This window comes from Phyllostomus hastatus, unplaced genomic scaffold, assembly GCF_019186645.2.
Source record: "Phyllostomus hastatus isolate PE091 unplaced genomic scaffold, TTU_PhHast_1.1 phas_contig_17, whole genome shotgun sequence".
Classification (NCBI taxonomy): domain Eukaryota; kingdom Metazoa; phylum Chordata; class Mammalia; order Chiroptera; family Phyllostomidae; genus Phyllostomus; species Phyllostomus hastatus.
This window is the reverse complement of record NW_025333664.1, coordinates 45,046,757-45,069,840: the sequence shown is the minus strand read 5'-3', so window position 1 is coordinate 45,069,840 and position 23,084 is coordinate 45,046,757. Positions and strand designations below refer to the sequence as shown.

At 42.5% G+C, this 23,084-nt stretch overlaps 2 protein-coding genes and 1 pseudogene across 2 annotated transcripts; 1 reads left to right on the top strand and 2 right to left on the bottom strand.

Moving 5' to 3' along the window:
- The first annotated feature begins 5,198 nt into the window (after nucleotides 1-5,198).
- On the top strand, nucleotides 5,199-8,014 carry CST11 (cystatin 11). Its single transcript, XM_045832623.1, has 3 exons — nucleotides 5,199-5,423; nucleotides 6,030-6,134; nucleotides 7,931-8,014. The coding sequence occupies exons 1-3, from the start codon at nucleotides 5,199-5,201 to the stop codon at nucleotides 8,012-8,014; spliced, it is 414 nt and encodes a 137-aa protein (XP_045688579.1).
- A 1,358-nt stretch (nucleotides 8,015-9,372) lies between these two features.
- Nucleotides 9,373-18,018, bottom strand: CSTL1 (cystatin like 1). The gene is made up of 3 exons (XM_045832599.1): nucleotides 17,800-18,018; nucleotides 10,166-10,279; nucleotides 9,373-9,456 (listed from the first exon to the last, which is right to left on the bottom strand). The coding sequence occupies exons 1-3, from the start codon at nucleotides 18,016-18,018 to the stop codon at nucleotides 9,373-9,375; spliced, it is 417 nt and encodes a 138-aa protein (XP_045688555.1).
- Nucleotides 18,019-19,432: 1,414 nt separating this feature from the next.
- LOC123814704 overlaps nucleotides 19,433-23,084 on the bottom strand; it is a 29,353-nt pseudogene continuing 25,701 nt past the window's right edge.

Below are 23,084 nucleotides of genomic sequence, written 5' to 3'. Positions count from 1 at the left end.
TCATCTCAAAGCCCATATCTGGAAAGATGGTGGAATCTTGTCTCAAAGCCCACCTCCCTGGGAAGATGAGGGATTCATGCCTCAAAGCCCATCTACACATCTCAGTGGAGGCAGAGATTTTTATAATGAGGGAGAAGGGAACATAACAAAGAGATCAAGGGAGGGGGTTGAAAAATTCTCTATGTGTAGCACAGTCCACACTGATAAGACAAATGATGGTCCGGTGTACACCATCCTGGCTTAACATCATCCCACCTTTATGTCATACTGGATTCATGGTTTGAAGGTCAGCAAACATCCTGGACTAGGGATGCCTGAAGGTCAGAGTCTGTATTTTTTTAAGTTAGTTCTTAAGATTCATTTTTGTTTGTTTCAGCAGCTATCTTCTTTTTTTATTGTTGTTCAAATACAGTTGTCTCCATTTTCTCCCCTCTACTCCCCCCGCCTCATCCATCCCTGCATGCTACACTTGATCCTACCCACTTTGGCTTTGTCCATGTGTCCTTTATATATGTTCTTTGATGACCCCTTCCCTATTTTCCCCCATTATCCCTCTCCCCCTACCCTTCTGATTACTGTCAGTTTGTTCTTTATTTCAATGTCTATGGTTATATTTTGCTTGCTTGTTTGTTTTGCTGATTAGGTTCCACTTATAGGTGAGATTGTATAGTATTTGCCCTTCACAAACTGGCTTATTTCACTTAGCATAATGCTCTCCACAACCATTCATGCTGTCAGGAAGGATAGGAGCTCCTTCTTTCTTTCTGCTGTGTAGTATTCCATTGTGCAAATGTATCATAGTTTTTTGATCCATTCATTTACTGATGGGTACTTAGGTAGCTTCCAGCACTCGGCTATTGTAAATTGTGCTGCTATGAACATTGGGATGCATAGGTTCTTCTGAACTGATGTTTCAGGATTCTTAGGGTATAATCCTAGCAGTGGAATTGCCAGGTTAAAAGATAGTCCCATTTTGAATTTTCTGAGAAAATTCCATACTGTTTTCCACAGTGGCTGCACCAGTCCGCATTCCCACCAACAGTAGACTATGGTTATCTTTTCTCCACAACCTTGCCAGAACCTGTTGCTTCTTTTTTTTTAATTTAAATTATTTTATTGTTGCCCAATTACAGTTGTCTATATTTTCTCCCCACCCCTCCCGCTCCAAACCCACCTCCATTCCTTGCTTCCACCCTCCCCCTTGGTTTTGTCCCTATGTCCTTTGTAATAGTTCCTGAAAACCTTTCTCCCCACTGTCCCCCCTTCCTTCTGGCTATTGCTAGATTGTTCTTAATTTCAATGACTCTGATTATATTTTGTTTGCTTTTTCTTTTGTTGATTAAGTTCCAGTTAAAGGTGAAATCATATGGTATTTGTCCCTCACCACCTAACTTATTTCACTTAGCATAATGCTCTCCAGTTTCATCCATGCTGTCACAAAGGGTAGGAGCTCCTTATTTCTCTTTGCTGCATAGTATTCAATTGTGTAAATGTACCATAGTTTTTTGAACCACTCATTTGCTGATGGGCACTTAGGCTGCTTCCAGCACTTGACTATTGTAAAATTGTGCTGCTATGAACATTGAGGTGCATAGGCAGAACTTGTTTCTTAATTTATGATGGCCATTCTGACTCATGTGAAGTGGTCTCTCATTGTGGTTGTAATGTGCATCTCTCTGATGGCTAGTAATGCTGAGCACACCTTCATATGTCTCTGGGCTTTCTTTATGTCCTCCTTTGAGAAGTGTCTGTTCAGGTCCTTTGCCCATTTTTTAATTGGGTTGTTTGTCTTCCTGGAGTGGAGTAGTGTGAGTTCTTTATATATTTTGGAGATCAAACCCCTGTCTAATGTATCATTTGCAAATATATTTTCCCACATAGTTGGTTCCCTTTTCATTTTGCTAATGTTTTCTTTAGCTGTGAAGAAGCTTTTTATTTTGATGAAGTCTCATTTGTTTATTCTTTCCTTTATGTCCCTTGGTCTAAGAGACATATTGGTGAAAATATTGGTGTGTGGAATAACTGAGATTTTCCTGTCTATGTTCTAGGACTTTCATGGTGTCATTACTTATACTTAAGTCTTTTATACACCTTGAGTTTATTTTTGTGTATGGTGTAAGTTGATGGTCAAGTTTTTCTTTCTTTCTTCCTTCTTTCCTTCCTTCCTTCCTTCCTTCCTTCCTTCCTTCCTTCCTTCCTTCCTTCCTTCTTTTTTCTTTCTTCTTCTTCTTTTTTTTTTTTTTTTGCATCTAGCGTTCCAGATCTTCTAACACCATTTGTTGAAGAGGTTAGTTTTACTCCATTTTATGTGTCTGCTCCCTTTGTTGAATATTAATTGACCATAGAGAGTTGGGTTTATATCTGGGCTCTCTGTTCTGTTCCATTGACATATGTATTTATTCTTATGCTTTGTTCCTAAAAACAAATATTCTTGTATTTGTATTTGTTTCCTAAATAGCGTATTCTTGTATAAATATGCTATTTATCTACAAGCTACATATTATTCAGAATCATTATTCTAGAAACAATGTCAAAAGAATTGTGGGGTGGGTTACTATTCCCCACTATTACAGTGCCCTACTCTTACATTGGGAGAGGTATCTTGACATCTGTTAGTGTGGGCCTTGAGGGGGCTCAATTGTTCCAACAGGGAACCTCCACTTATCTTGCAAGCTGTGAAGCAACTTTGTCATAATTATTCCCAGATTAATATAAATGCATTTGAGGTGCCTGTGAGGGTTTTGGGAGGATGAGTGGAATTTGTGGAAGAGGCATTCTCATATAACTGTCAGCAGAGCATAAACCAAGGAAGAAACAGAAGTGATGCTGTAAACATGCCTTGTCTTTTTTTGCTAGGCCATAGGAAGCTTTGAAGACTTGATAGCAAGATACAGTTATGATAAAGCTGACTGTTGTGTTCAGGACACACCAAAGTGAGCATGAGGAGCTAGGGTATTACATGAGTCCACATGGACACATTGAAGAGCAGGCTGAGAGGTGGCCCTGGGTATGCAGTTTGGAGAAAAAGAACTTCATTCACTCATTCATTCATTCATTCATTCTTTCTTTCATTCAATATATTTTTCAATAATTACTTTGTGCAAGACCCTGGGGATGCAGTGTTAAATAAAACAAATTCCTGATATGTGGTACTTCCGTGCTAGGCATCTCTGAGAGGTATTACAAAGAATGACCCAATGAGACCTGGAGACTGGCTGGGCACAAAGGATGAGCAAGATAAGGAGCCAAGTCTTAATCCTTGTGCATATCCTTGTGTGTGTGAACACTGTCAGTAATTCATTGAACATCAGAAACTGCACTGTCAGAGATGATGATGATGATGATGATGATGATGATGATAACGGTGATGATGATAGCTGACAATTCTTGAACACCATTCTAAGTTCTTTGCCTGAATTGTCTTATTTAATTATCAGAACAGCCACATACATAGATGTATATTTTATACACTTTTTCAAGATAAGACCAAAGCACATCAAATATAAACAAATTGCCCATAGTCACCTAATATAATGGAGCCAGCCATAAGCTCTCACAGTCTGGTTTCACTATCCTGAGGGGCTTAAAGTCAGGTGTCAGAGGCAAACAAAAAACCAGAAATGAAAGACAGCCTTACATACTCTTATGGAAATATGCCTAATGGAGTGGCATCCTTAGAAACCTGGGCAGAGGGGGGAACCAATCTAGCAGAAGAAACTTTTTGGAGGAGATGACCCTGGAGCAGTGTCCAAGACGATGAGTAGATGTTAACAAAGTGAAGAAAGGGGGACCATATGCACCAGAAGGGAAGCCTCAAGACTGAGCTAAGGCAGGGATGTAAGAGACCTGGGCAGAAGGCCACGTTCTCTAAGCAAGGTAGACAAAGAGAACCCCTGACTGAGAACTCAGCCTTTCTTCTGTGGCCCAGGCATTCCAATTTGGCCTCAGATCCACAGAGGAAAACCCAGGCAGATCCAAGTCTCAAAGGAAACTGTAGAATAAATTTGTGCTGTTTGAAACCACTGTTGGTGGTAACTTGTTACAGTCAGAATAAACTAATGCAGCTTCCAAGACAGCTGAGAGGAGAGTTAACTAGCAGTGGAGTGGCAGGAAGGGACCCACAGAACAACCAGCTCTAAATTTCACCAAGTTCAAGAAGCACTGAATCTGGAACCAGTAGGAACTTTCCAGTCCCTCTGCCCCTTGAACTCCCCCTAGTACTAGCATTAGAAAGGTCCTTAAACCCCTGATTGTGAGATGTGGGAGGTAGAGTACCTAGAGTAGATGGGGAAGAAAAAAAGCAGCAATCGCTCCTTCCCACATGCAGGCCTCTAGGAGGTTCAAAGTTCTGACATTTATGGAGAGGTTGCTGACCACATGGAATATCTTCACTATTAGGCTGAGTCTGTCTGTATTGTCTGAGAGTGCCATAAAAGGTTTCAGGGGACAAATAGCATGGCTGAGTCCATCTAAAGGGGCTGCAGAAAGAGAAAATAAATCAACAGCATGACTAAATTTGTAAATGGAGCCTGCTCCCCAGACAAGACACATCCTCTGTTTTCTGGGGATATCAGCTTCTCCAAGGGGGCCATGTACTTCCCAAAGTTAAGAATTATTAACACAGCAGAAGAGACCAAGGTTTGTGCCTGAGGGAGGCTTATATCTTAGTTAGCCAGAGAAGTGGGGAAGGGTGACAAGGAAAATCAGAAGGAAGTTCAAAAGGACACAGAGGATGTGGTGGTGTTCACCCACTCACCTGTTCATGGCCCACTGCCCTAAGATCCAGTGTCCCCTGTGTCTGTATCACTTCCTGTCACTCCAGACCTTCCACAATGCTAGTTGAGGTGAATTCAGTGAACCGAGGCCCCTGGCCTGGCTTCCACCCAAATAATGCTGGAGCAGCAGAAGAAGCAGGAGGTGCTGCTGACAGAGCAACCCCTAAGAGGGAAGAGATGGGTGTTTGCATGAGTGTAATCTGTGAACAGGATGAGAGGAAATGAAAGTAAACTTTTCAACCATTGCAAAATCTCCCATTCATCAGGTTCAGCTACAGATGAAGAGGGAGGGGGAGGAGAGCTGTGGGTACCCAATGCAGGATGGCTTAAATCTGGCCAGAACAGTCAGCATCAGTGAGAAACCATCTGTCCCCTCTCAGGACGTGGAGGGGGCTCTTCCTATTCCTTTACAGCTGAGGGACAATGGCCAGACCCTGGCAGGCCCCACAGCTTCTACTAGTCATTCTGGTGGCCCTGGTGGCCCTCAGCTGCCAAGTAAGGAGGAAAACCTTTATGAGTGTCCAAGAAGTACCTGCATCAGAAACCTATGTAATAGCCACCATGCAGTTCGTGACCAACAAGTTCAACAGGGAAAGTGATGACAAGTACAGCTTCCGGATTGTGCGAGTCCTGAAGATCAAAAAGCTGGTAAGTGAGTTTCTCTCCCCTCTCTTCATCATGCATTTATGTCAGGGGACTGTTAGCACTCTGGGGCAAGCCCACTCACATGTCAGTCAGCCTCATTTAGTATGAAGTGGGCATTTGAAGAGAAACAAATTCACTGGAGGAGCTGAAGTTAAGTCACCTAAATGGTACCAGATACCAGGGGTCAGTATATCATGGGTCAAATCTGCCTGCTGTTGCTTCTTTAAGTTGTTTCATAGGCTCCAAGTCACACCATGTGTGTCATGTTATGTGAGGCTGCTTTTACACTGCAATTGCAGAGTTAAGTACTTGCAACCAAGGCCATGGCCCACAAAGCTTAAATATTCACTCTCCGGCTCTTTATACACAATGTTTACAGATCCTATACCAGAATAATTGGCATAATTTGGGTTTTCTAATGAATGGCTTTGCCCATGGAGTCGTTTCTAGTGATTTCTTCTCTAGTAGCAGTAGAAAGTATAAGAATCAGATAATTAAAGGAGAGCTTCATCATTCTGTCTAAGATGGGGTCCTTGACTTTACCCACTCCCAGAAGTTATGGAGAAGAAGAATAAATCCTTTTATCTCCTTGCCACTTGCTTCCCACAGATTACAGACCACATGGAGTATCACATGAACTTAGAGATGCGGCGGACTACTTGTCAAAGGCTGGAGACCAAAAACTGCACCTTTCAAGAAGGGGAGCTTTACAAGGTACTGGGTGAAAGCACATTGACTCAGAAAGAACTAATTTTTAATTTTTTTCTGTGGTTTTAGAATGATGTGGGGTAGAATTGTTGGAGATATATTTAAGCTTACTTAAAAAAGAATGCAAGATAACAAACACCTGCTTTCTCAAGACAAAACAGTGAAGGTGGAAGTGACACAGATCATGTCTGGCAGACACTGGCTCTGTTGCTGGAAAAATAATGGGGAGGTTGAAAGGGTTTAGAGTGAGGAGTTAAGTGGCTGAGCTGCAATGAAACATTCTGGGGTTCAGGGAAGTAGTTAATTATTAACAATATTTTAGCAGCCAGTGGGACCTTGCTGGTACACCCAGATGAGTATCTGACTATCAGCCTGACATTAACACACAGTCACTGGGCTACTGGCCTCTATTCCTTTTATCCCAGGGGTGTTGAGACAAAAAGGGAGAAGAAATAAGAAAAATGAGTTCAGAGATAGTTTAACTAGTGGTAGGAGTGGGTCTGGATAGGGCAGGTCAAAATTGTATGTGTGTGTGATCTGCTGAGGAGCCATCTCCCCCAATTGTGGCTTAGTTCCCTAAACCTTCATTCCCACCCAGTGTTGTCATGTCCAAGGAGGCTGGCTGGACCATCATGCATAGAGTTCTGCAGGGTGCACAGTCAGGAAGGGCCCATGTGCATAGGGGTCTTGAAGGTCTCGATGCCTACATGCCCTGCACATCACTTCACTTACCCAAATAAGCCCCACACTGCCTGGAATACTCCTGATTTACACCTAGCTTTTTAGTGACATCATTAATGTCATCCCCATTTACTACAACATGTCCTGGTTCATAATTTATATGATAAACATAGATGTAGTGACCTAGATATTCTCAGCATAGAAACATGTTCTCACACTTTCTTCATAAATGTTTCTTCTCTGGAGAAGATCAGGAAATCTACAGGAAAAGTAGTTAAAGAGAGCAGTACAGTAACATTAGAGTATCTTATTGATGTAACATATTTAGTGGGTGGAATTAGTATTCTGATTTTTAATTTAGAAAAAAGGAAATACAGGGGAGTGGGTAAAAATATGTTTACAGTTGTGAGTATGTGAAACACAGTTTATTATTGTATTTATTAATTGTTGTGTTATTTATTTGTATTACAATGGTAAACCTATTTATACCCACTCCTGTAGTTAAGTTTCTCACCACCACTCCCATTCCCCACCCTGGACTTTTCAATAAAGAGCAAGAGAACAAAATGACACTAAAAATGATAATATGTAAAATTTATTTATTGATTTTTTATCACGGGGAAAGTGGAGAGTAAACAAGAAAAAGAAAATATTGAAAGAGGATAGGGACAAGGGAAGGAAAGGATGTCATGAATGAGTGTATGGATGGGCAAATGAGAATGGGATGAAAGAAGGAAAGATGAGTGGATTGGGTGAAAAGAAGGTAAAATAAAGGAGGGCTAAAAGGATGGAAATAAGGATGGAGAAGGGCAAGAGGATGGATAGATGAATGGATGGATGAATAAATGGATGAAGCCTCAGTGAATATGCGAGGGGTAGACACTTTATTTCTAGTCTCTAAATTTAAATACAAATTGAAGGACATTTTCTGGGATGATCTCAGCCACAATACTATTAAGTAATTAAAATCAAAATAAAGATCAAACTATAGGGAGTGAGGTAATAGGGAGTGAGGTAGTCTCATTTTCCCCATCCACAAGTACTATTCCTCTCCATTCCCTTTTAAAATTTTCACTTTGCATGTTATCTTTTTAAAATACTGTTTTGTTTTTGTTTTTTAGCAAATTGAGTGCTTTTTCTCAGTGTTTGTTGTTCCCTGGTTTGAAAAGTACAAAATTCTAAACAAAAATTGCACCAATGGCTAGGTGTCCTGGAGCAAACACCTGCAGTCACTACATGTGAAAGTATCCTGCAACAACAGTGATTCTCAGCATGGAAAATAAATGTGTGTTTTTTTTTACCTCTTCTCTTAATGTGTATAATTCCACTTTCCACCCACAACTCTTCAGTTCATAATAATATAATCTGAAGATTCTCTGGGCCAGGGCAATTTTGGGGTCAAAATGAGGTGACATGAATAATTCCTGGCTTTATAGCCTATATAATCTGTATGATAGCAGAACTTCAACCCCATCCTCACATCGGTTAGGATTCTTTAGATTTTAAAACAAAACAGAGACACTGGGAAGAAGCAGAGGGAGTAGAAAAGAAGCTCTAAGTTACTTAACTGAACAGACAACAGATATTGACAAAACACCAAGAAATAATACAAGTAAATAAAAAAAGATAAGGGGACTTTGTTGCTGATAAGGACTTTGTTGCTCTTAGGAGATGTGCCTTATTTTTATAGGCAAGTGCACTTTCTAATACCAAACCCTAGAATTAGACTTACATCCCCAGCATTAGCAACTCTGGACCAGAGCAGGTATCTTCACAAAGAGATTACTTTCCCAAAGTTGCCAAGGAAAATGTGTGCCCCCAGTGGGAAGGAGTAGGACCTGGGCTACAATGTCCACATTTTCCTGGAGGAATTAATCTAATTCATCTAATTTGGAGGAAAGAAATTATTGGGGAAATCAAGAATGCTGTGTGAAGGGTGTCCTCTTTCATGGATGGCACATTAGAGATGGAGAATAAGCATCATCCACCCAACAGCGTGATTCAGGATTTTGAACATCACCAGGCTCATCTCTCCACTCTAGTTCTTCTTTTGCAAAGTTTATTCTGAGTCCTTTCACTGTAATGAATCACAGCTATTTAGGACTCTATGCTAAGTCCTGGGAATCCTTCTAGTGAATTGATGATCCTGGGGGGTTGGTATTGAAGACCTTGGACACACTCAAAAGAAATGTGTCAATCACAGAGTTGTATGTACATGGGGAAGAAACAGACCTCCCCCAAGCTCAGGCCAGAGGTCAGGATGTACCTCAATAATGAAAAGCCTCAGAGATATGGGTTGAAGTAGAAAAAATTATGAGATTCCCCCAGAGACTTAACAACTTTCTCGCTTAAATTGAACCAGCCCCTAAAGACTACTGAGTGAGGGTGAGTGTGAGTGGATATGAATTTGTGTGTTTGTGTGTGTTTGTATGTGAGCATGAGAGTGTGAATGTGTGTGTTGTGAGATCTGGCTGAGGGCAATGATGTACTTCCAGAAGTCTATAATAGAAAGTGCACAGCACACTTGTCTAAGGTTTCATCAAGGATCTTTGCACAAACCTATTTAGGCCTCTAGACAGGAGTTATTCCAAAGTTGGTAATAGTTCATCCAGGGCACGGTGTACATCAAAAAATTGCAAATGAAACTCTGTGGAAGGAAAAAGTCAAATTCAGCTTTCAGGAGGATATTTTGTGAAGGTAAACCAAAAGTTCCTGATCCCCTTAGGCCCTTACTGGGGAGTTTAGAACCATCGCTGAACCTGCACACTGACAATGTGGGTGAGGAGAATCTGCTCACAGTCCTCTGGTGGCAGCAGAGGGGGTGCCAGGCCCAGAACAGGAATGTCACCTTGGGCTCCCCCTGCCTGGCTCCTGGGTCTATCTTGAGAGCCCTCCTCCAGCCCCAGTCCTCCTACACTTGCACCCAGGAACAGGGAGAGCCACATATTTGCCCTAAGGTGATGCCACCAAGAGAAACCAGGAGAAGAATGGTCAGATTCTGGAAGACAAAGAAGCAATGGGACAATCCTCAGGGACTTCGAGTGCAAGTCAAAATCAGAACAAGGTCCCCAAGGAAAGAAAATGCTACTTCCACTGAAGGCCAGTAGTGGGCAAGGAGACCTGGAGGCCTGGGACCAGCCTGTGCCAGCCTAGAGGTGGGGGAACTGCCCAATTAGAGAGGCTTCCTCCTACCCTAGCCCCTCGGATGGCATCAGCAGCACTAGGACTGTGGTCTTGCTCTGCTCCAACTCATACAGATGGAGAAGTTGTCAATGTCCAATTTGTGTTAACTTTTAAATGTTTTAGTTTTCTCCCCTTGATTAGGAATCCCTTCTCAGATGGCTTCCACCACACACCTTTTTCAAATTCTTCCCGCTTTGAAGGGGGCATGAGTGACTTTTTGTGCTGTTCTTCCTGCACTTGGTCCGGCTAATCTTCACGGTGACCAGATACTCCACTCCTGTTGTCAGCTACCAAAAACCAACAGCACTGTCAGTTTTGACTCAAGGCATCCAGTTGCTGGATCTCTTCAGGAAAAGCTAGGATGGAGAGTGAAGCCCCAGGAGACACAGTCTTTGTGTCTGGTTCATCCACTAAAGCATGGCTCTCTCCTCTGCCTCTCACTAGATGGTGCACAGTGGCACCAAGACCTCTGTCAGTGCCCAGCATGTGCACTGAGCCATTCCTTTGCACTGGCTCCACTGATGCAGTCACAGATGGGTCTCACCTGTCCCTTGTGCATCCTCAGGAAGAGAAGCAAGACATTGAGCTTGGCTGCCTGGTACCGCCAGAGCATCCCCAGATCTGCACACATAGTCCTCACAATGCATAGAGCCAGCAGTGTCTTTTCCCTCTGCTCCTCCAGTCCCTTCAACCATGTCCTTCCTCCCTACTCTCCTTCCCAACCAACCCAATGGGAGGTAGTCAGAAACACAGCTCAAAATATAAGCTTAGATACTGAACTGATTTGGAGCATATGTTCCCCATACACTAATGCTGTGACCTTGAGCAAGTGCCTAGCAGCCTTGGTTTCCTCACTTGATGAGTATAGATAATCCTGTTCTAGAAGTTATTACACAGGTTAAGAGAAGCATGTATTTCACTGAAAGCACAAAATATATTTTGAAGTTAATAAGTAATCATGAATTATTAAATGCTTTAGCAAGTTTCAGAAACATTACTCTGAAGCAGCAAGGGAACTGGGAGAGTGTCAGAACAGAAGACAAAAGAACTGTGCTCAAGTTTTGGCTTTACCCCTCTCAACTCTATCACCCTGGGCAGGTCTTTCCACCTACCTGGGTCTCAGTTTCCTCATCTAGAAAATGAAGAGAATAGTGCCAGTTTCCTCCTATGAGATATACAAATAGCGAATATGTAAACCACGAAGAATGCACACCAGAGATACTTCTTGTTGTTGTGATTTGTCTTCCTGTATTCATGTTCAAGTGCAAGCGAGATCTGATGATGCGAGGGCAGAAGACTAGGAAAACCCTTGGTGGCAGGAAACTCCCACACCCAGAAGTAAAACTAACAAATGGTTTATGATGGAAACTGGACTGGATTTCCAACAACTCTGTGGACTAGAGAGTTCTGCCTGGTGATGAGAAAAGCTCCTAGAAGTGCTTCTTTGTCCAAATGCAGTGGCCAAATAACGTACAAAGGCTTGTACTCTCTGGAGTGGTGATAGAGGGGAAGACTGCTCACACTGCATCTGGGAGGACAATGCCCCTAGAAAACCTCAAGGTGTGCAATATGGCTGGGGGAGGAGGCCTGAGGGCAGTGCCACTATCCTGGTCCCTGCATCCAACAACAACAACAACAACAACAATAACAACAACAACAACAACAAAAACCAGGAAGCAGGGCTCCTGAGTTCTTTATCAAGGGACAGTTCTATCTAGGCTTTGGCATCTTACAGGGCTTAAGCCAAGCACTGCCATATGACCTTCAGCACATTCTGTATGTATAAAGAAATTAAAACACTAGCCATAAATTTAACCAACATTCTAGTGATTGTAGTGTTTTCTTATTCATTATTAGACTGGAATGTTAAATAACAATAGAAGTAATCACAATAATTCAAATATTTTCATAAGTACCGTTTCACTCTTATCCTGACCACTTTACAGGTGAGAAGACTGAGGCTTGCAAAATATGAATAGCACTTGACCAAAATTCCATAATTAGAAGAATCTGGACATCAAACCCATAACGTGCCCAACTCCTATGTCCCACTGTAGGATATTAGTACAAACACAGTCATGCTGTCGTAGGTATGGGAATGCCCAAGAATGTTTGCCCCAGATCACCCAGCTATCAAAGGGTACATTCATTCTGTCAGTTCATCCATTTGAATGACATCAAAAGTTTACTTGCAACAATTCTTCCAGAGGTAACTGTTAATGACAATGGATTGAGTTCACAAAACAGGCCTCCTTGGGTTGTCAGTTTATACTTGGGAAGACTAGAACAAGACAGCTTCCATGAGAATTTTGGTCAAGGGCTGCCACCTTGTGGCCAATTCACCTCAATGTTCCCAGCCTTGAGTTGTCATTTTGTGGCAAGTGTAAATTACTGAGAAAGAACTCACTGATGCCAACCTGTTGTGACATGAGGCCTATTTATGTCTCATTAATACTGCCCACTCTTCTATGACCCCTGACCTGGCAGTTCTCTCCTGCTGCCATTGCTTTTCTCTAGTCCAACAGTTTTCAACCAGTGTGACACAAGAGGCACCCCAGTGTGCTGCAAGATTTTTTTTCTAATTTTTTTATTATTGCTGTTTAAGTACAGTTGTCTCCATTTTCACCCCACCATGGCACCCCTGCCCCATCCATCCCTGCCTCCCACCTTGAAACTACTCCCTTTGGCTTTCTCCTTGTGTCCTTTATACATGTTCCTTGATGGACCTTCTGCTATTTTCCCCCATTAACCCTCTCTCCCCTCCCCTCTGGTTACTGTTAGTTTGTTCTTTATTTCAATGTTTTTGGTTACAGTTTCCTTGCTTGTTCCTTTTGTTGATTAGTGCAATATCTAACATTTATTCAGGGTCACTGACCTCTTTTCCCTTGTTCTAGTCTTCCCAAGTATAAACTAACAACCCAAGGAGGCCTGTCTTGTGGACTCAATCTAAATTTAAAAATAACAAAGCCAACACAACAATAGCCTATAGCTAATGTAAATTCTTTCAGAAGGTTTACATCTTTCTTTCCCATTTCCTCACTTGATATATAAAAAGGCTTGCAAACTCCAAAACAAGGGACATATCTGTCTTTTCTACCAAGCCATCCGCTAGTGGATTGGACTTCATACCACAAGACTGTATTTTCATTTTGGCTAGCATTTTTTTACTTTCAACCATGAAAGTTAAAATTTGTGTTTTTAACATTCCTATCTGACCTTTAGAGGAAGTTGGACCAAAAAAAGTGGTTTTCAAACACCTTTTCCTTTCTTTATCATCCTTCAATAGATATCAAAAACTTTTATACACAAAACAAATGAGATGATCTGAATGAAGCCTAGCCCCTACCCCCCACCCCCAGTTTTGTCCTGCCAAAAATCCTCTGTATAATTCCAGGTTTCTGTAGAACATAGCTAGAAACTCCAGACTTAGATTTTCCAACCCTAGACATTGAAATATTATTGCTGAGGGGAACCTACACAGAACATTATATATTAGAGGCTGTTAAAGAAAAAAAAAACTGTCCTGGCTGGTGTGGCTCAGTGAATTGACTGCTGGCATGTGAACTGAAGGGTTGCTGGTTTAATTCCCAGTTCAGGGTACATGCCTGGGTTGCAGGCCAGGTTTTTGGTTGGGTAGGGAGTGGCATGTGAGAGGCAACCACTTATTGAGTTTTCTGTCCCTTTCTTTCTCCCTCCCTTCCCCTTTCTAAAAATAGATAAAATCTTTTTAAAACATGTTCTGGTCGATATGGTGGTGCAGGTAAATGTGGTACTTGAAACTTCCCACAATTACATCAAAATTACAACTGAATTACAGAACAACCATTATTCAGAATGCCTGAAATCTAGCTAGATAGAAGTCCTATAACTAAATATATAAAGAAGCCACATCAAGACTTGTAAGAGGAGTGGAGGTGCAAAATGGACTGGTGCCACACCCATGTGTTGCAGTTAAAAATTAGGAAGGACATCTTAGCTGCACAGATCCCTTTGAGGAGCCAAGTGTCCCAGCCCCACACCAGGCTCCCCAATCCAGGGTTTCAGTGCCAGAAAGAGAAGTCCCCATAACTTCTGGTTGTGAAAACCAGCAGGGATTTTGGCTGAGGAGATGGAGGGATTCTGGAGTCCCAGGCATTCTTCTTAAAGGGCCCATGCATAGACTTACAAGGACTCATTGCTCAGAGCTTCAGAACTGGGGTAGCAGCTTGAAAGGCACCCGAAACATGCAGGGAAGACCTGAATTGTCTGGTTTCAGGATCATGACTAGAAGGGAAGCTTTTTGGTAGACAAAAGTACTGGCAGAGCCCTGACTGGCATGGCTCAGTGGATTGAGCACTGGCCTGCAAACCAAAGGGTCACTGGTTCAATTCCCAGGCAAAGGCATATGCCTAGGTTGCAGACCAGGTCCCCCGTTGGGGGATGCATGAGGCAACCACATATTAACGTTTCTCTCCATGTCTTCCCCCCTCTCTTCACCTATCATAAACAAACAAACAAACAAATAAATAATTGTTTTCAAAAAGTACTGGAAGATTCCATTGTTCCTTCGCTGAGACCTCCCTTCACAGAGCCTGCAGATGGGCACTACATCTGAGTCTCCATCAACCTGGCTAACACTGGTGGTTCCCTGAGACCTTGTCCCCCTCAACTTTTGGGCCCATCAAAGCTGTTACCAGTGGCTTTTCCATACACATGGCCTCTCTTGGTTCATGCTTCAGACTTTCCTAAAATCTCACAAGTAAGCAGTATCAGGCCACTGTGGACACCATACATCTTGCTAAGTGACCCCAAACTCAGCACAAATAGCAGCTATCTGCAGATCACTCTGTAGCTTATGCTGGGTGGCCCCAGGCAGAGCACAGGTAGCAGCTGACCTTGCTCCTCCTGGGAGTCCCCAGAGCCAGTGCATGGGGTAGACAGCTTTAGACTCAACCACATTTACAGGTGGTTACAACCCAACAACCTTTACAAATGACAAAGGTCAGACTTGGAATGCACCAAAGCCCCACTGAAGAAAATCCCGATCTGTGGAGTTGGCCCCTGCACAGCAGCTCCTCCACTATAGTCACAGTTGGTACTTGCAGCTCATTGACCTGGGGGTCAGTCCTTCTCAGTGACATGCCAACAGCAACCAAAGCTCAACTATAACAAGACAGTGCACAAAGCCCACACAGGGGGCACACAGGACACCCAGCTCATGTGCCTGGGGAGACTGTTCCACTCGACCCTACAAGACACCTACTACATTAGGCCACTCTACTAAATGCCAGAGACATTGCAGTTTGACCTAAAACATAGAAACAAACACAAGGAAGAAATCAAAAATGAAGAAACAAAGAAACCAGGCCTAAATTAAAGAACAGCATAAATTTCTGGAAAAAGAAATAAATGAAATGAAAGCAATCGAGGTACCAAATACAGAGTTCAAAACAATTGTTATAAGGATTCTCAAGAAACTTAGTAAGAACTTAACAGTGTTAAAAAGGGAAGGAAAACCATTAAAAATAATCAAATAGAAATGAAGAATACACTAAGTGAAATTAATAGATTAGAGGAATATAACAATAGAGTAAATGAAGCAGAATATTAAATCAGCAATGTGGAATATAAGAAAGCAGAAGACACCCAATCAGAATAGCAAAAAGAAAAAAGAACCCCCCAAGTTGAGGATAGTGTAAGGAGCCCTTGGAACAACTTCAAGCATACCAACATTTGCATCATAGGGGTGCCAGAAGGAGAAGAGAAACAGCAAGAAATCAGAAACTATTTGAAAACATGATAATGGAAAACTTAACTAACTCAGTAAAGGAAATAGGCATACAAGTGCAGAAAACACAGAGAGTTCCATATAAGATGAACCCAGAGAGGTCCACACCAAAACACATCATAATTAAAACATCAAAAGTTAAAGACACAGAGAATCTTAGAAGCAGCAAAAGAAAAGCAGTTAATTACCTACAAGGGATCTCCCATAAGACTTTTATCTTATTTATCAATAGAAACTTTGTAGGCCAGAAGAGGATGGCATAAAATATTCAAAGGAAAAGCAAGGAACTACAACCAAGATTACTCTACCCAGAAAAAGCTATCATGTGAAATTGAAGGACAGATAAAGAACTTCCCAGAGGAAAAAACAAAAACTAAATGAGTTCATCACTACCAAGCCAGTATTCCAAGAAATGTTACAGGGTCTTCTTTAAAAAGAAAAAGAGAAAATATTTAAAATATGAATAATAAAATGACATTAAATACATATTATCAACAGTTACCTTAAATGAAAACAGATTAAATTCTCCATCAAAAGATGTATGGTGACTGAATGGATAACAAAACAAGACCCTTACATATGCTATATGTGTGTCAGGAACTCACTTCAAATCAAAAGACAGACACAGACTGAAAGTGAAAAGAAAGAAAAAGATATTTCATAAAAATGGAAACAAAACAAAACAAAAAAGGCAGGGGAGTAATACTTATATCAAACAAAATACACTTTAAAACAATGGTTATAGCAAGAGAAAATAAGGACCCACCAATTCCACTTTGGGTATTTACCTCAAGAAACCCAAAACACTAAATTGAAAAGAAATATACATCCACATGTTTATTGCATCATTATTTACAATAGTCAAAATATGGAAACAATCTAGGTGTCCATTAATAGATGAATAAAAAAGAAGAAGTGATACACACACACACACACACACACACACACACACACCATTTATATACATATATACCTTATTCCATTATATATAATAGAATATGATTCAGTCATAAAAAAGAATTAAATCTTACACTTTGCAACAATGTGAATGGACCTAGAAGGTACTATACTAAATGAAATAGGTCCAACAGAGAAAAACAAATGCCATACGATTTCACTTATGTGTAGAACCTAAAAAAAATACATAATAAATAAACAAGCAGAACAGAAAGGGACTCATAGATACAGAGAACATTTTGATGAAGGCCAGATAGGAAAGGCATTGGGGAAATGGGTGAAGGAGGTAAAAGGATTTAAAAGTACAAATTGGTAGTTATAGAATAGCCATGGTGATGTAAATTTACTACAGCACAGGGAATGTAGTCAATAATATTGTCTTAACTATGTATGGTGTCAAATGAATCTAGATGTATCAGTTGATCACTTCATTGAAATAAAGAAAAAACCGACAGTAACCTGAGGGGGAAAGGGGAGACAGATAATGGGGGAAAATAGGGGAAGGTCCATCAAGGAACATGTATAAAGGACACATGGACAAAGCCAAAGAGGGTAGGATTGAGGGTGGGAGGGGGACATGGGAGGGGTGGAGAGGAATGGTGGGGATGGGGAATGGAGACAACTGTACTTGAACAACAATAAAAATAATAATAAAACAAAAAAGAAAAAAGTCTAATCATGGGATTGTGCACCTGAAACTAAAATAATATTGTATATCAACTGTAATTTTTTAAAAAGAAAACAGAATCATCTCCATTTTCTTTTACTTTGGTAGGACCTCAATTCAAAATGAAAGCAACTCTTCTGACAGGAGAACAGTTGAGAAACTCAGAGAACATTTTTGCTTTAGACTAAGAGTAATAGACTTCAGGGTTCACTCCAGTCCTTTGACTAGCATTTTGGAAGATGGCTAAAGAGACTTGGGGTCTGAATCACTCTAAAGCTCTCCCATTCTAAGTGAAGATACATCCCAGAGGGTGAAACTATCATTTGGCTTTCTCTGTAAGCCACAACACATCTATGCATGTCCAAATGGGCAATAATTAGGGCACTGCTCATATTCATAGAGACTGAGGCACAAACCTGCATATGACTTTGAAGTAGCTTGTCTATTCGAAATAAATACATGTCATTGCTCACATTGTTGTAGTTTTCAATGAAGAATTTGAGTGTTGAATTCATGTTTTTCTTGCTCACGGACTTCTCCTGGAAGCCTCCCCACCTTTGAAAGTGACCCAATTTGGCTGCCAGGACCAGGGCAGCCAGCAGCAGCAGGGTGTTTCTCCAGCATTCAACTCCCATCTCTGTAGCCTCAAAAAATGTCCTATTCACAGCACCTTCCAGGGTAGATAGGTGCCAGGGTTGGGTTCACTCACTGTTCCTTGTCAGCCCTTGCCAATGCAGATTTCCTGGAGACAGTTGCCTGCATTAAAACAGAGACTGAGACCTGAGCCTCTCCCTTCCAAGGCCCTGCCCACAATTTGACCAAGAGACCAGCCAGGGAGATCTCCCTCTGTGGCTGTCCAATCCTGCTCTCAGGTAAGTTCCACACCCATTCAATTCTTTGGTGATGGGCCAGGTGTAATTTCTTATTATTTGCCAAGATGGGCAAGAGCTCTCACTACCTTTACACCTAAAAGGGAGAAAATCCCCCAGAATGAACTTTTATAGTACTAATCAGACCTACTGTATCAAATGGGAGCATCATTAGTGGGAATGGGGAAAGGCTTATTGAGAAACGATATTTGAACTGGGACATAAAAACCAGGGGCATGGAACAGAATTAGGTAAATTCTATTTAGCTACCTTGGGTTCTAACTATCTCACCCAGCCATCAACTATTCTATGCTTCTCTAGAGGTTCTCTTTATTCACCTGCTGCATACTCACCACAGATTTCTGCTTGCTGGATCTCACTGTGCCTGTGGGCCCTGGCACTGGCTCTAGCTATCTTGGTATGACCCCAGCAGAGCTTTGTGATGTAAATCCAACATACCTGTGATGGAGGAAGACACTGTGAGCCTTACTTATTCAGAAGTTAATCATGCAGTTTCTATGGTTGCCAGATGGGAGAAGGATTGAAGAGATAGGTAAAAAAGGCAGGAGGGATTAAATTGTATAAATTTCCAGTTATAAAAACAGTCACAGGGATGTAATTACAGCATGAGATATATAGTTAATAATATTGGAATGACTACATATGGTACCAGATGAGCACTAGACTTACTGGGGTGATCACTTCGTAAGTTATATAAATGTCAAATAACTATGTTGTACACCTGAATCAAATATAATTTGTATTTCAACTGTAAATAAAAATTTTTGAAGGGAGAAGTGACTATGATGAAAGCAAATGACATACAACAGTTTAGCACTTACAGACCTTAGCCAAGCTCTTAAGGCCCACCTGTCCTTGGACAGATCTCTTTCTACCTCTCCATGGACCAAATGATGTATATAAATGGAACCCTGCACTGACAACCTTAGCCATCTGGAACCCTGTCTCTCTCCCTGGGACTATTTCCTTTTTCGAAGGAATCAGGTGATCTCAAAGGGCCTCTGGTTTTAAAAGTGTAAATGTTTTCTTCTGACCCCTTCTACTCCCCAGGAATCCCATGGAAAGTTGGGTATGTGTATGGGAGGACTGGCTAAGCTGAGTAGAACAAGAGTAGGACAGAATCTTCAAGGACTAGGAAACAGCAGCAGGGACAAGAGGGTTATGGCAGATGACTTCTGGGTTCATGCTGTTTCTTCAGGTCCAGGCTTAGGTCAGGGCTCCTGACAGGTGGGGCCTGCCCAGCCCCAGTAACAGTGGCAGCAAAAGAACTCCCAAGCTCCAGGGATACCATCTGGCTACAGGTATAGAAAGGCTTCTAGCTGCCCTAGGTCTCACCGGGCATAGTTCTCATGGCCATTGCACCACTAGTAACTGCAGGCTCTTTGCCACCCTGGTCACATTAATTACATAAGGTCCCAGGGTATCTACCAGGTAGTCATGAAGATGCCAGCACTTTTCAAAGCTGGAGATGCTGAGGTCTCCCCAGAGCACCATCCCAGCTGCCCCCAGTATTGTGGTCTGCACAAGATCATCCTGAGACAGGAACCCCCCAGATCTCTGATGTGTGAAGAAAGTCTAATCACAGACCAGGATAGAGAGGGGATGTGGATGCCCAGCACAGACAACTTGGAAGGCCTCTTCCAGGTAATATCAAACATGAGCAGATGGCAGCCTGGGTGGGAGGTAAATGCTGGAGAAGAAGGAGCTGGAGGTAGCCCAGAGCCAATGCACTTGGGTATTGCAGGCACAGGTGGCTGCATGTCAGTGGCCCATGTAATGGAAGCCATACTATGCCAACCATTGCCACAGGCCAGGAAGTAACAGAATCCCGAGAGTCCATGAGGCTGTGGTGCCTAGCCCAACCATAGTGTGCCCTCCATCAGTGTATGGGTTGCTTGTTCAAAGCCAGTACAGGACTTGTGGAGCTGCTCCTGAGGGCCCAGGTCAGGGAATTACCACTGTGCCCAAGCCCCTGGGCCTTCCTAATAGGTTTGGTGGCAGCTCCAGTTCCTAGCCCAGTGTGGACACCATTCTTCCCAGTCTAGCACTGCCAGGCCAACAAAGACAGGTCCCAGGCTATGGTAGATCTGGTAAGCAGCCCATGCTGGGTGGTGGTCAAGGAGCACAGCTTGAGGGATGCCCCCATTGTGAGCTGTGCCCCTGAGCCAAAAATAAGGAAGAAGCCAAGCTGGTTTCTATGGAAGTGGTGATATTCTGGCCATGGAAACACTAGGCACAGTTGACTGTGATACTCAGGGTCTCTAGTGGCAGGTGCACACCAAAACGGGCTCTACAGTGTACTGATGGTCCATTCCACAGCATGGAGAAGGGGTCTTCAGGGGCCCACAACAGGGGATGGCCACACCCCTGGCACAGGGCCATCCCTACTACCAGGGCCACTCCTAGATACATAGTCAAGCCCCAGGAATGGAAACCTGCAATTGCCTATCTCTGCAGCAGCAACCATACCCCTCAACCAGGAGGAAGCAATCCCCAGGTTTACCTCTAGATCAGGAACCCTAAGTTTCCCCACAAGTTTAACACCTTCAGTATTGACCCAACCTACTGTAGGCAGGGTTCCCGGTTCTCAGAAACAGGCAGCACTCTCCGTCCTGTGCCTTGGTTTCCCCCTCCCTACTACCAGGCCATAAACTGTGGACTTTTGGGGGTGAGGGTCTTTGGGACATTGACTCTGGGTGCATGTGGCTTGGCAGGTTGTGGGTGGGAACCACAGGCAGAGGGAGAGCATGAAGGGGTGGCATAGCCACTTGACCTTATGCGAGGACCAGACAGAAGCACAGGGAACAATGAGGATAGACACACTGCATTTGGGGATGGGGCAGTACAGACATATTGAAACAGGGTTCAAGGATGCTCAGTGTCCTATCTTCACTTAAATAATTTTTTAAAAACATATCAAATATGTGGACTTCTGGCCAACACGGAAGCATAGGTGGATGCACCATACCTCCACACACAACCAAGATTGGAACAACAACAATTTAGAGGCAGAATAACCCCAGAACTGACGGAGAATTTATCTGAATGGAAGTAGGACAGCCAAGAAGTTGAAATAGACCCGTTCATCCAGACCAGTAGGAGGGACAGAGATGAGCAGCCAGGCTCGAGTCATGGTGTGGAAAGCAGAGAGAGTTGGGCTCATGAGACACCCAGGGGTGTGTAAGGCATCTGGGGCATGCAAGATCTCAGCGGGTGAACCCTAAGTATGAAAGCGGCAGCTGGCAGACCCAGTGAGGTAGTGATTGTGGAGCAGGGCAGAGCATGCAACCCAGGATCCCAGAGGAGAGACTGAGGTCCCACAGAGAACGAAGCTACACCATTGTTCCCTCTCAACCCCACCCCCACACACAACTTCACAATCTAGTGACTAGGGTGCCCAACCCTGGTGAACACCTAAGGCTCTGCCCCTCACCATAACAGGAGCAACCAGACCAAAAAAAAAGAGAGAGAGATGGCTCAAACAGAAGAACAAATCAATGCCCCAGAACTCATCCTTTTAAGCGACAAAGAGATAGCCAATCTATCAGATGCACAGTTCAAAACACTAGTGATCAGGAAGTTCACAGAATTGGTTGATTTTGGGCACAAATTAGATGAACAAATGCATGTTATGATAAAAGAAATGAAGGAAACTGAACAGGGGACCAATAGTGATGGGAAGGAACCTGGGATTCAAAACAATAGAGTGGACCAGAAGGAAGAAAGAAACAACCAAACAGAAAAGAATGGAGAAGTAAGAATTCAAAAAAAAATGAGGAGAAGCTTAGGAACCTCCAGGACATCTTTAAACATTCCAACATCTGAATTATAGGGCTACCAGAAGGAGAAGAGGAAAAGCAACAGATTGAACATGTATTTGAACAAATAATAAAGGAGAACTTTCCCACTCTGGCAAAGGAAATAGACTTCCAGGAAATCCAGGAAGCTCAGAGAGCCCCAAAGAAGTTGGACCCAAGAAGAAACACACCAAGGCACATCATAATTACATTAGCCAAGGTAAAAATGAAGGAGAGAATCCTAGAAGCAGCAAGAGATAAGGGGACAGTCACCTACAAAGGAGTTCCCATCAGACTGTCAGCTGATTTCTCAAAAAGAAACCTTACAGGCAAGGAGGGGGCTGGAAAGAAGTATTCCAAGTCATGAAAGACAAGGACCTATATCCCAGATTACTCTATCCAGCAAAGCTTTCATTTAGAATGGAAGGGCAGATAAAGTGCTTCTCAGATAAGGTCAAGTTAAAAGAGTTCATCATCACCAAGCCCTTATTATATGAAATGTTAAAGGGACTCATCTAAGAAAAGAAGATTTAAAACAAAACATGTATAGTAAAAGGACAGCAAACTCACAATTATTAACAACCACACCTAAAGCAAAACCAAAAGAAACTAAGCAAACAACTAGAACAGGAACAGAACCACAGAAATGGAGATCACATGGAGGGTTAGCAACAGGGGGAGTGGGAAGAGGAGAGGGGGGGAAAGGTACAGAGAATAAGTAGTATAGATTGTAGGTTGAAAATAGATAGGGGGAGGGTAAGAATAGTATGAGAAATGTAGAAGCTAAAGAACTTATGACACATGGACATGAACAAAGCGGGGGATGTGGGTGGGAGAGGGTGTACAGGGTGGAGGGGAGTGAAGGGGAGAAAATGGGACAACTGTAACAGCATAACCAATAAAATATATTAAAAATATCAAATATGTAAAGCAAATCTTGATGGACATAAAGGAAGAGATTAACAGAAATACAGTCATAGCAGGGGATTTTAATACCCTATTGACATCAACAGA

Bases quoted from the DNA above. Each gene is read 5' to 3' on its own strand.
- CSTL1 (XM_045832599.1), bottom strand. From the start codon at position 18,018: ATGGGAGTTGAATGCTGGAGAAACACCCTGCTGCTGCTGGCTGCCCTG. The intron at 10,280-17,799 runs GTTTGTGCCTCA...GGTTTTTGGTAG, and splicing joins TACTTCAAAGTCATATGCAG to CTGACAACAGGAGTGGAGTA. The intron at 9,457-10,165 runs GTGTGTGGTGGA...TTCCTTCCACAG, and splicing joins GCGGGAAGAATTTGAAAAAG to AGTTTCATTTGCAATTTTTT.
- CST11 (XM_045832623.1), top strand. From the start codon at position 5,199: ATGGCCAGACCCTGGCAGGCCCCACAGCTTCTACTAGTCATTCTGGTG. The intron at 5,424-6,029 runs GTAAGTGAGTTT...TGCTTCCCACAG, and splicing joins TCCTGAAGATCAAAAAGCTG to ATTACAGACCACATGGAGTA. The intron at 6,135-7,930 runs GTACTGGGTGAA...TTTGTTTTTTAG, and splicing joins AAGAAGGGGAGCTTTACAAG to CAAATTGAGTGCTTTTTCTC.